This window comes from Mandrillus leucophaeus, unplaced genomic scaffold (assembly GCF_000951045.1).
Source record: "Mandrillus leucophaeus isolate KB7577 unplaced genomic scaffold, Mleu.le_1.0 Scaffold1114, whole genome shotgun sequence".
Classification (NCBI taxonomy): domain Eukaryota; kingdom Metazoa; phylum Chordata; class Mammalia; order Primates; family Cercopithecidae; genus Mandrillus; species Mandrillus leucophaeus.
This window is the reverse complement of record NW_012099366.1, coordinates 368,875-381,063: the sequence shown is the minus strand read 5'-3', so window position 1 is coordinate 381,063 and position 12,189 is coordinate 368,875. Positions and strand designations below refer to the sequence as shown.

At 43.2% G+C, this 12,189-nt stretch overlaps 1 protein-coding gene across 1 annotated transcript; it reads right to left on the bottom strand.

Annotated features, from left to right (window-relative positions):
- Window positions 1–3,287: 3,287 nt before the first annotated feature.
- Window positions 3,288–12,189, bottom strand: CATSPER2 (cation channel, sperm associated 2). Its single transcript, XM_011993990.1, is given in 10 exon segments — window positions 3,288–3,374; window positions 3,376–3,559; window positions 3,909–4,028; window positions 4,358–4,453; window positions 6,890–6,946; window positions 7,267–7,366; window positions 7,581–7,759; window positions 10,708–10,832; window positions 11,432–11,587; window positions 12,108–12,189. Coding segments are annotated over 10 exon segments (1,110 nt in total). The 5' UTR covers window positions 12,114–12,189.

The window sequence follows — 12,189 nt, the reverse complement described above, 5'->3', positions numbered from 1 at the left end:
ACCATGCAGATCAAGATATGGAACATATCTACAGCACTCCAGAGGCTTCATGCTTCCTCCCCATCAGTATCTTCACTCCAAGAATAACCATGATTGTGACCCAAAGCTCAAACATTTTGTTCATTGACTGAGAAAAGAGTCACTGGCTCTCTTCCGCTGGATATGGGTAAATAGGTATGCAAGCCTAGGTGCTTCAGAAAATTATCTGGCTACCCAAGTGAAGCCAGTCTGAGAATAACAAGAACACGTGGAGGAGAGCGCAGATAGCAAAATTCCAGAGAAACAAAACCACAGATCTAACAACAGTGAATTTTTACATTAAATCAATCCTGAAGCTATACTACCTTTGAACTTCCCAGTCTCCAGTAAGCTATTTTGTTGTTTAAATGGCTTCAACTGATTTTTTTCTCAACTCAGAATTTTTAACCTGAGTTAGAACCTTAGCTCTACCTCTTACTTGGTATATGCTCTTGGGCAAGTTACTTGACTTACTTAATTTCTTTAGGCCTTAGTTTTCTGATCTCTAAAAATAGGAGGCTATCTTCCATATAAGATTATTCTATGAAATATACATACTCTATATACAGTATATATATACTAAATATATAAATATCCTCATACATGTTAAACACTCAATAAGTGATGTAATTTTTAATCATAAACATGTCTAAAGACTTAAGTCTTCTAACAATGGAATGGGATCCCTTCTACATAATGAATACCAAATAACTAGAAACATTAAGCATTACCTGGATAATCCTCCTTTCAGTGATGTTCTAAAAGGTGTTCCTACTTTGATGGGAGACAGATTAACTCTGAAATCCCTTCTAACACTAAAAACCTGTGCAACACTTACTGATTTGAACACTGCCCTGAGCAATGGCAAAATGAAATAGAGACTTTTGGTCCAGTAACAGGTAAAAATAATATCCAATTAAAATTAATGGTTCACAAGAGAAGCAACATGAGTAAAACAGGCAATGGAAGCAACACTTCTCAATTAGTTAAACTAACAGCTCTGAAGATCTCCTTACTCCACAGAGAGGCCTTTACCTATGCATCAGGGAGGGAGAAGGTAAATTTAGGACCATAATCAGGCAGTAGAGGTTGCAGGAAGGGTGGAAGCTATAATGATAAAGTCAAGAAATGAATCGGATTCAGGAGCCGTGGAAAGGGTAGAAAGCTAAGGAGCACAGTCTCCACTGGCATCTGAGCTAACTTGTTCTTTTTTAGAGACAGGGTCTTGCTGTGTTGCCCAGGCTGGAATGCAGTGGTATGATCCTAACTTGCTGCAGCCTCGAACTCCCAGACTCAAACAATCCTGCCTCAGTTCATAGCTGGGACTAGAGGCACGCATCACCACACTCAGCTTGAACTAACTCTTTTTCTCGACCTTATGCCTTTCAATATCCCTTATTTCACAGACAGACTACTGAGAAGCTACTAGGAATATCTATTAGACACCTACACACTTTTTTTTTTGAGACGGAGTCTCACTCTGTTGCCCAGGGTGGAGCGCAGTGGCGCGATTTTGGCTCACTGCAACCTCTGCCTCCCAGCTTCAAGTGATTCTCCTGCCTCAGGTTCCCGAGTAGCTGAGATTACAAGCATCTGCCACCACATCCAGCTAAAATTTTTTTTTAACTTTATTTTTTAGTAGGGACAGTGTTTCACCATTTCGGCCAGGCTGGTCTTGAACTCCTGACCTCAGGTGATCCATCCACCTCAGCATCCCAAAGTGCTGGGATCACAGGCGTGAGCCACCACTTGGCCTAGAAACTTATACTTTTTAATTTTAATGAACAGACATTGTTCTATCTGAATGTTTATATTTTCAATTCTCTATTTCCAACAGTTCCCTTTATTATCTTTTGCTGGGCTCAAGGATATTGAAGCCATCCATTGATTTACTTGTCTTCCAAGTTCATCAGTGCCTGCACTGCAAAGGAAACAGATTGTCAGGCTGGAGAACTAAGAATATTCTACATATATAAATGTTTGGTGAAGACATTGCTTTTCTGGGTTCTAGGTTCCCACAAGTCTTTACTAATCTTTAAATTAAGCTTTATGATTCTGTGTACTCTTTGCCATAGACAAGTTTATCAGGATTAAAGAAACCACCTTGCTGCATTTTCCTCCTTTTCACCCTGTCCTCCCTAGAGAATAAGTGGGAAGGCAGGGCTAAGAATGACTAGCAGGAACAGGATTAAATTTAGGCAACATTTTGAAGTAAGCAAAGGCTGTCTTTCACATCTTGCCCTAAATTCCGTGTTCCAATGTTATAAATTCCTCATTGCCCACCTGTGCCCACCACACACAAACACACAGTCCTCCTCTCTAATTTCTTATTTTCACACTGAGTTGATTTCAACTAGGTATGAGGGGAAAAACCCAGATAACACACATTAAATTATAAAAATCCGCCCCTAACTCTTCTGTTTTAGCTTTGTTTTGAGATGGAGTGTCGTTCTGTTGCCAGGCTGGAGTTCAGTGGCGTGATCTCCGCTCACTGCAACCTCTGCCTCCCAGGTTCAAGCAATTCTCCTGCCTCAGCCTCCGGAGTAGCTGGAACTACAGGCATGCGCCACAACGCCTGGCTGATTTTTTGTATTTTAGTAGAGATGGGGTCTCACCATGTTGGCCAGGATGATCTTGATCTCCTGACCTCGTGATCTTTCTGCCTCCGCCTCCCAAAGTGCTGGGATTACAGGAGTGAGCCACCATGCCCAGCCTTTTTTTTTTTAACTTTTAGAGGGAAATTTTATTAATTCAAATTAGTCATAGAGTCATGAAATTTAGGAAAAATAACTGAATAGTTCTCAGTTTACATCAGACTGTACTATTTCAATCACATATTTGTCTTTATAGAGGCTGACACTAAAAGGGGCAGATACAAACAGAAGTTTAGAATTCATAAACCTCTTTAGGGAGTTAGGACAGTGAGCACTTGTGGGCCTCCTGCTCATTGTCTGATCCCCCATAGCTCTCCAGATTGAGCCTTAGGCCCTGCTGCTCAAGTCTGAAATGCAATCTTCAGAGAGAACAAACGTGCAGAAACCGGTGGGCTGCCCAAATCAAGCAAGAGCCTACCTTGTCCTAATTCCCAACAACTGGGATTAGACTTTCTCTTCTTGGGAAATAAGCTCTCATACCTCATAGGATTTGGGCGTCCCGTGCTACAGAAGCAGAGTTTCTAGGTTCTCTCTCAGTTAGGGAAAAGTGGGACACATGCCCAGAATGTGACATACCAAACCAAGAATTTGCCTATTTTAGGTGTAGGCAGAAATTTAGAAGCTGGGATGCCAGAATAGTGGACACCCTCCTCCTCCTCCACAGTTATAAATGCTATATATATATTCCCATGGTCCCCATGACTACCTTTAACTCCATACCTGCAAACTCTTGTAACTTCTTACGCTCCTCTAGGTTATACTGAAGATTTTCTAGCAACTTAAAATGTCAGAAGAGTGAGTCTCTGGGCCAAACATGGTCATCCTGATCCATTTGCATTAGCCCAGGCAGATTTTCATGCACAAGAGTCTCCCAGTCCAAATGACCTGTCGGGAGGAATGTTTCAGAAAAGCATGGCTAGGTTTGTAAAAGTTGGGTAAGAGCTGGTAAATCCTATGGTGTGGGTGGAAAGGTGGGGTGGGAAGAAGTAACAGGAAGCAAGGAGGGAAAGGGTGCATCAGCAAGAAATCACTTTTTACAGTGAGCAAAGAGGGCCATAGCCACACTTACCCAAAGTGAAGAAGGAGGACAGGGGAAATTAAGAAGCAAAAAGAAATTAAGACCAGAAAATTGGAAAGGAGATACAGTAGGAGAGCTCCTGTTAAGACTTAGATGTCTTATAAAGGAGTCTGAATTCAAATGGAAAAAACTCATTATTATAGTTCTTTGGCTCAGGAATAGATTCAGAAAATCTGGATTCGGAAGAGGAAGAATAGGAAGAGAATGTGGAAGAGACAGAGGAGGAAGACTGGTACTCTCTCTTTTTTGACAAGGTCTCTTCTGTTTTTGATGCAGATGTTTTTATTTTTTTATTTTATTTTATTTTTTTTTTTTGAGACGGAGTCTCGCGCTGTGTCACCCAGGCTGGAGTGCAGTGGCGCGATCTCGGCTCACTGCAAGCTCCGCCTCCCAGGTTCACGCCATTCTCCTGCCTCAGCCTCCGAGTAGCTGGGACTACAGGCGCCTGCCACCACGCCCGGCTAGTTTTTTGTATTTTTAGTAGAGACGGGGTTTCACCATGTTAGCCAGGATGGTCTCGATCTCCTGACCTCGTGATCCACCCGCCTCGGCCTCCCAAAGTGCTGGGATTACAGGCTTGAGCCACCGCGCCCGGCCCGATGCAGATGTTTTTAAATCCTCTTCAGTGGCACCATAATTAGACTCTACTTCAGACACTTCTGATAAGTCCAAACTTTCCCTTTGTTGACCAGCTCCTCTTGAACTGAAAGGAGAAATTTATGGCTTCAGAAACATTTACAAGACATGACTAGTCCACTCATTATTCTGGTTCTGGCCCTAGCCACCCCCTAAAGCTGGGGCATAAGACAATGAGGGCCAAACTACTCCCAAACTCTAAACTCAGGCACTTCCAAACTCAATCATTCATGTGTCATCCTTAACTCTTCTCTTCCTTACCATATCCAGTCCATCAAGAAATCCTGCTGACTCTACCTTCGAAATAAATCTTTTCTCACTAACTCACTGCTACCACTCTGGCCTAAGCTGTCATCATTTCTTGCCTAGGCAGCAGCATAGCCTCCCAACTGATCTCTCTGCTCCTTCCCTTGTTCTTCTACCAACACAGTAACCAGAGTAATCCTTCTTAAATGTAAGTCACCTCATGTCACTCCTCTGTTCTGCTTTCCATTTCAAAGTCCCTACAATGGCACCCCTAACCCTACAGGATCATGTCACCATTATCTCTCTGACTTCATTTCCCAGCACTCTTCCCCCTGCTCACTCTACTCCATTCACAATGGCCTCCTTGCTGTTTCTCAAACACACCAAGCATGCTTCCAGCTTAGGACCTTTGCACTAGCTGTTTCATCTGCCTATTAACACTCTTCTTATAGATACCCACATGGTGATCCCCTTACCTCCTTCAAGTCTTTGCTCATATTACCTTTTCAATGAGGTCACCCTGACTACCCTGTTTAAAACTATAACCCATCTGTGACTGGGCACGGGGGCTCACGCCTGTAATCCTAACACTTTGGGAGGCTGAGGCGGATGGAGTGCCTGAGCTCAGGAGTTTAAGACCAGCCTGAGCAACATGGTGAAACCTCGTCTCTATTAAAATACAAAAAAGAAAAAAGAAAAATTAGCCTGGCATGGTGGCATGCACCTGTAGTCCCAGCTATTTGGGAGGCTGAGGCAGAAGAATCGCTTGCACCTCGGAAGTGAAGGTTGCACTGAGCCAAGATCATGCCACTGCACTCCAGCCTAGCAACAGAGCAAGACTCTGTCTCAAAACAAAACAAACAAAAACACTACAACACATCTGCAATCCCACTTTCTACTCCCAATCTCCCTTAACCTATTCTACTTTTAATTTTCCCTTAATGCTTATCATATTTTAACATATTAATCTATTTAATATGTTCACTGCTTATTATCTCTTTGCCACTACTAATATGTAAGTTTCATGAAGCAGGCATTATTGTCTATTTTGTTCATTGATACATCCCAAGCACCTACTAAGTATTCAATAATTATTTGTTCTTTCTTGTTTTTTGTTTGTTTTTTTGAGACAGGGTCTTGCTCTGTCACCCAGGCTGCAGAGCAGTGGCACAATCACGGCTCACCACAGCCTCAGCCTCCCAGGCTCAAGTGATCCTCCCACCTCAGCCTCCTAAGTAGCTGGGACCACAAGAGCACAACACCACATCCAGCTGATTTTTGTTTGCAGAGGCAGAATTTTGCCACATTGCCTAGGTTAGTCTTGAACTCCTGAGCTCAAGTGATCTACCCACCTCAGTTTTCCAAAATGCTGGTATTAAAGGCATGAGCCACTGTGCCCACCCTGCTAAATTTTTGAGATGGGATCTTGCTCTGTTGCCCACGCTGGACTACAGTGGTGCAATCATGTCTCAATGCAGCCTTGAACTTCTGGCTTGAACTTCAAGCAATCCTCTTGCCTTGGCCTCTCACAGTGTTGGGATTACAAGTATAAGCCACCACATCTAGCCAGTAATTATTTGTTAGTGAGTGAATGAGTTCATTTTTGCTTCTGCTCTCTTTGTCCACTGCTAAACGCTTAGGGTCTAGAATCATATCTGTTTCATTGAAGGTATGTGTATTAGTGTCCTGTGGCAGCCATAACAAATTACTATAAACTTGGTAGCTTAAAATGACAGAAATATATTCCCTCACAATTCTAGAGGCCAGAGTCTGAAATGAAGTTGACAGGGCCATACTCCCTCTGGAGGCTTTGGGGGAGAAGTTCCTTGCGTCTTCTACCTTCTGGCAGCTGCCTGGCATTCCTCAGCTTTCCTTGGCTTGTGGCGGCATTAGCCCCAACCTCTATTTCCATCTTCACATAGCCTTCTCCTATTCTCTGTGTCTTCTCCTCTTTCATCTCTTATAAGTATCCTTGCCAATGGATTTGGGACCTACCTGGATAAGCTAGGATGATCTCATTCTAGATTATCCTTAGGATTATCCTTAACTTAGGATCTTTTTTTTCCAAATAAGGTCACATTCACAGGTTCCAGGGAGTAAGGACATGGACATATTATTTTGGGTGCCACTAGTCAACCTACTACAATATGCAGTTATTAAATGAATGAATTCTCTCTCAAAGCCAATCTTCATCTTTAGTGTTTCACCCTCTCCTCCTTCATGTGTTTCTATTCCAGTTCACGTACATACTCCTAACCTGTCATCTATTTTGCTATGGCTTGACCTCAGTGCCTCCTGTGACACGTTTTTTCTCCTGCAAAGCAAATTAAAAAAAAAAAAAAATGAGCGAATACAGTTATATTCAAGCAAAAGTGTGGTAAGAAAAAAAGAGCTCATATCAGAAAGTGAAGAAAACTAACTGGGGAGAACAAATTGTAGTCAAGGGGTGAAAAAAAATGGAGGACTCCCCACAGTGGATGAAGAATCAGGCAGTGTTCTAGAGCTAGAGAATTCTTATCCTTGGGGGCAAATCTTCTGTCACAAAGGGAAAAGTGGGGTCAAGGAGCAGAAATAAGAAATGAGCTCAGGAAACCCTTGAGAAGGAAAGTTGGGGTTGAAAAGGGAGAAGCAGACCTCTGGATGATCTGCCGCTTGAACATGTCAGCTTTCAGCTGAACCTCCTGACGTGCCATCTCCTCATTCATCTCTTTCCTGATATTCTGAAAGTTAGTAACTGCCCCAAAGGGCCATTAGGAGTTGGGAGATGTTAATGACTAGACCTGGGAAGAGGGCTTGGGTGGGGAGAATCCAAGTGAAATATCCCATCCAGAACCCAAGCCTTCCTGCTACACTAGGTTCTTTATACCCATAAGCCACCAATCCCAGCTTTCAGACTAATTTCTTCCCAACCACCCTTCCCAAACAAGTTTCACCTCCTCTATGCTTACCCATCATGGCTACTATGATACTCTGAAAGATAACGGAGCCAAGCAACAACCAAAGGATGAAATAGATGCTGCTGAAGATGTGACTGACTTCACGCACCTTCCAGACATCCTGAAGCAGTGCATACCAATGATCCAAGGTGAAGAGAATGAACACTGTTACCAGGGAATTCGGGAGGTCCCTAAAGAAAAAGGCATGTGAATAGACAGAAACAGAGACCTAAACCTTTCAAAAATGGTACCATTCTTACTTTTAAAGAAACATAACGCATTTCTTTACAGTTTGTTCTGATTTTGGTTCCTTTTGTACCATACTCAGTTTTTAGCTAATCACTCTTTGGTTTGAAGTTGTTTTATTTTATTTATTTATTTATTTATTTTTTATTTTTTTTTTTGAGATGGATTCTCGCTCTGTCGCCCAGACTGGAGTGCAGTGGCCGGATCTCAGCTCGCTGCAAGCTCCACTTCCCGGGTTCACGGCATTCTCCTGCCTCAGCCTCCCGAGTAGCTGGGACTACAGGTGCCCACCACCTCGCCCGGCTAGTTTTTTGTATTTTTTAGTAGAGACGGGGTTTCACCATGTTAGCCAGGATGGTCTCGATCTCCTGACCTTGTGATCCGCCCGTCTCGGCCTCCCAAAGTGCTGGGATTTAGGCTTGAGCCACAGCGCCCAGCCTATTTATTTATTTTGAGACGGAGTCTCGCTCTGTTGTCCAGGCTGGAGTGCAGTGGCGCGATCTCAGCTCACTGCAACCTCTACTTGCTGGGTTCAAGAAATTCTTCTGTCTCAGTCCCCCAAGTAGCTGGAATTACAGGCAAGCACCACCATGCCCAGCTAATTTGTGTAGTTTTAGTAGAGATGGAGTTTTGTTATGTTGGCCAGGCTGGTCTTGAACTCCTGACCTAAGGTGATCTGCCAGTCTCAGCCTCCCAAAATGCTAGGATTATAGGCGTGAGCCACCACACCCAGCCTAAATTCTCCTTTATCATGAATAATCTATGACTACCTCTCACTATTCCATTAGTCCTGGGGTATAACAAATACTCAATAAATAGGTATTGACTGAATTTTCAAAGATGAATGAATCACCAACTAGATAGTTTTTTCTTTCTTTTTTTTTTTTTTTCAGACAGAGGCGCAATCTCAGCTCACTTCAACCTCTGACCCCCAGGCTCAAGTGATTCTCTCGCCTCAGCCTCCCAAGTAGTCAGGATTACAGGCATGTGCCACCATGCCCAGCTAATTTTCGTATTTTTAGTAGAGACAGGGTTTCACCACGTTGGCCAGGCTGGTCTTGAACTCCTGACCTCAAGTGATCTGTCTGCCTGCCTCGGCCTCCCAAAGTGCTGGGATTACAGGTGTGAGCCACCATGCCTGGCCGTTTTTTCTAATTTTATTCTCCACTGCTCTATGGACTCCACTTAATAGAAGATCACTCGCAAATTTAGCAAAATTTAGCAAAATTAGCAAATTTAGCAAAATAGAAGATAATTCACAAAATTATTCCTATTAGTTTGCTGGTATGAAATGATATGCAGGTAAATGGGCATGTTACATAAATATATGTGATCCTAAATAACGAAATATACAGATTATAAAATTAATAATAGTTAAAAATTGCTAAAAAAGTAAAACGTTTCCAGGAAGGTACCTAAATTTTACTTCCTTTCCTTCTAGTCCCCCATACACAATTTATTGAAAACATCAGAGCTTGTATAGGATAAATTCTAGGATTTTCCTAACTCAATACTCTTACAAAACTATCTGTTAGAGTCTAACAGAGTCCTGAGAGTTGACAAGATTGAATTCTAATTCATAAACAGGATTATCTACTCTAAATTCAAGTTGATTTTCTTCTAGAAAACAGATTAGTCGGGTTTTGCTAATATTTAAAAAATATGTAACATTTCATAAATTTGTGTGTCATCCTTGCAGAAGGGCCATGCTAATATTCTCTATATCGTTCCAATTTTAGTACATCCGCTGCCAAAGTGAGCATTGATTAGTGTTTTCTAGACAGAGACCAGCAATAGGCACGTGCACGTGTAATATGTAGAGATTGGGATAAAACCAGCGATCATATTTGGGAATCACAGTAACATTCATTGATCACTTATAATGTGTTACATACTGTGCTAAGGGCTTAAATGCATTACCACATTTATCCCCACACTCTTATGAAATAGCACTGCTATTATTCTCCCCCACCGCCTTTTCTTTTTTTTTGAAACAGAATTTCACTCTTTGTAGCCCAGGATGGAGTGCATTGGCTCAATCTCGGCTCAATGCAACCTCCGCCTCCCATATTCAAGCAATTCTCCTGTCTCAGCCTCCCGAATAGCTGAGATTACAGGTGCCCACCACCACACCTGGCTAATTTTTGTATTTTTAGTAGAGACAGGGTTTCACCATGTTGGTCAGGCTGATCTTGAGCTCCTGACCTCAGGTGATCCACCCGCCTTGGCTTCTCAAAGTGCTGGGATTACAGGCGTGAGACACCATGCCTGGCCCCCATTTTTCAAAAGAGGTAACTGAGTCACAGAAACCAAGCTTAACCACTGGAGTGTACTGCTATTTAAAGATGCCTGGCCGGGCGCGGTGGCTCAAGCCTGTAATCCCAGCACTTTGGGAGGCCGAGACGGGCGGATCACGAGGTCAGGAGATCAAGACCATCCTGGCTAACACGGTGAAACCCCGTCTCTACTAAAAAATAGGTGGGCGCCTGTAGTCCCAGCTACTCGGGAGGCTGAGGCAGGAGAATAGCATGAACCCGGGAGGCAGAGCTTGCAGTGAGCCGAGATCCGGCCACTGCACTCCAGCCTGGGGCAACAGAGCGAGACTCCGTCTCAAAAAAAACAAAAACAAAAACAAAAACAAAAAAGATGCCTGATGACAGTGTGGTTTGAATTTGCAAAACCCAGAATAAACATGGAACTAGCTGCCCTACTCTCAAGATCAGAGCTAAAACCACTCACTATTCTTTTGCTTTCTCTTTCCCTCTCCCTATTGTGTTCTATTTCAGTTTCTTGGAATAGACTGTACTTTTTATATTACTATACTTTGGACAAGCTTCCTGGTCTCTTAGCCAAATTTTTTCCCCTCACCCAGCTGTTCGCCAGCTCTGCTTACAAGAAGAACACATGGTACTCCAGGTCCTGACGAGGTGAAGGGGTATACTCTGGGAAGAGGTAGACACCAGTCACAACAAAAATGTAGACGAAGATAAGCAGCAACATCAAGAGGAAGGTCATGCTCTAGAGGCCACAACGTCAAGTCAGACGTGGGCCAAACTAGGCTAATCTCCACCAACAGCCCAGTCAAGGCCACCTGGCAATCCCCCACCAAACCCTCCCTTGCAATCCTGAACCCAGTCATCTCTGAACCATGGCACCTGTCCCCAGCCCCTTCTCATCCAGTAACATATCACAGGATGTTTCATTGCCTTCTTTGACCCACCAAGATTTGTTTCATATTCTTTTTTTTTTTTTAGACGGAGTCTCACTCTGTCGCCTAGGCTAGAGTGCAGTGGTGCAGTCCCCACTCACTGCAACCTCTGCCTCCCAGGGTCAAGCAATTCTCCTGCCTCAGCCTCCTGAGTAGCTGGGATTACAGGCACACAGCACCACACCTGGCTAATTTTTTTTTTTTTGTATTTTTAGTAGAGACCAGGTTTCACCACTTTGGTCAGGCTGGTCTTGAACTCCTGACCTCATGATCTGTCCCCCTCGGCCTCCCAAAATGCTGGGATTACAGGCGTGAGCCACTGTGCCTGGCCGATTTGTTTCATATTCTGTGTTAAGTCCTCATATTTGTCTACCTTGCCCCCTGCTTTAGCTTGCAACAGTCAAATCACCTTGAGGGTCCTGACCAGAACCAAAATAATAACTCGAATTTGACGGAATTGTGCAAGGAGTTTGAGAGACCTCAGCACCCGGCAGATCCTCAGAAGCTGAAGCCACACCGACTGACCTGTTACCCCTACCAATACCACAACCTCGGGAAGCAGGGACTGTGGAAAACACACAGATTATGAGTAAAACACACCCCAAGGCACGCAGGCACAGTTGCACCTTCTTCATCTCATCCTCTTCATTGTTCCCTGGGCATTATCCCTTGAACAGAATTCTCTGAGAATTGTTTCCTATTCAGCCTTTTTATACTAAATTGCTTAAACACTGTACTTCAACTTGTTCAGACATAAAAAGGGGGATAAATTCATGGTTATTTAATTGGGTTGTCGTGGAGCATAAATGAGGAAATGTAAGGAAAACACTTAAAATAGTGCCTGGCACTTAATAAGTGCTCAGTAACAGGCAGATGTTCATGTTGGCGTTGACGTTGTGATCTACCTTGCTCCCAATACCAACAACTCCTGCAATGACTGATGTTTAGTTTTAGGGAAAAAAAATCAAAAGAAGGAAGTAAATTTTTGTTTCTTTCTATTATTATGTTAACTTTTCTTGTCCTTTTGATTCACCTAGGCACATTCTTCATCCCACTAAAGGAACCCTCAGGATCTCTATCCTTACCAACATGGTAACAACAAAGTCAAAGACATTCCAGCCACTCTTCCCTTTCTTCCAGAAAAGGGAAAAGTTGGATAGCCACTTA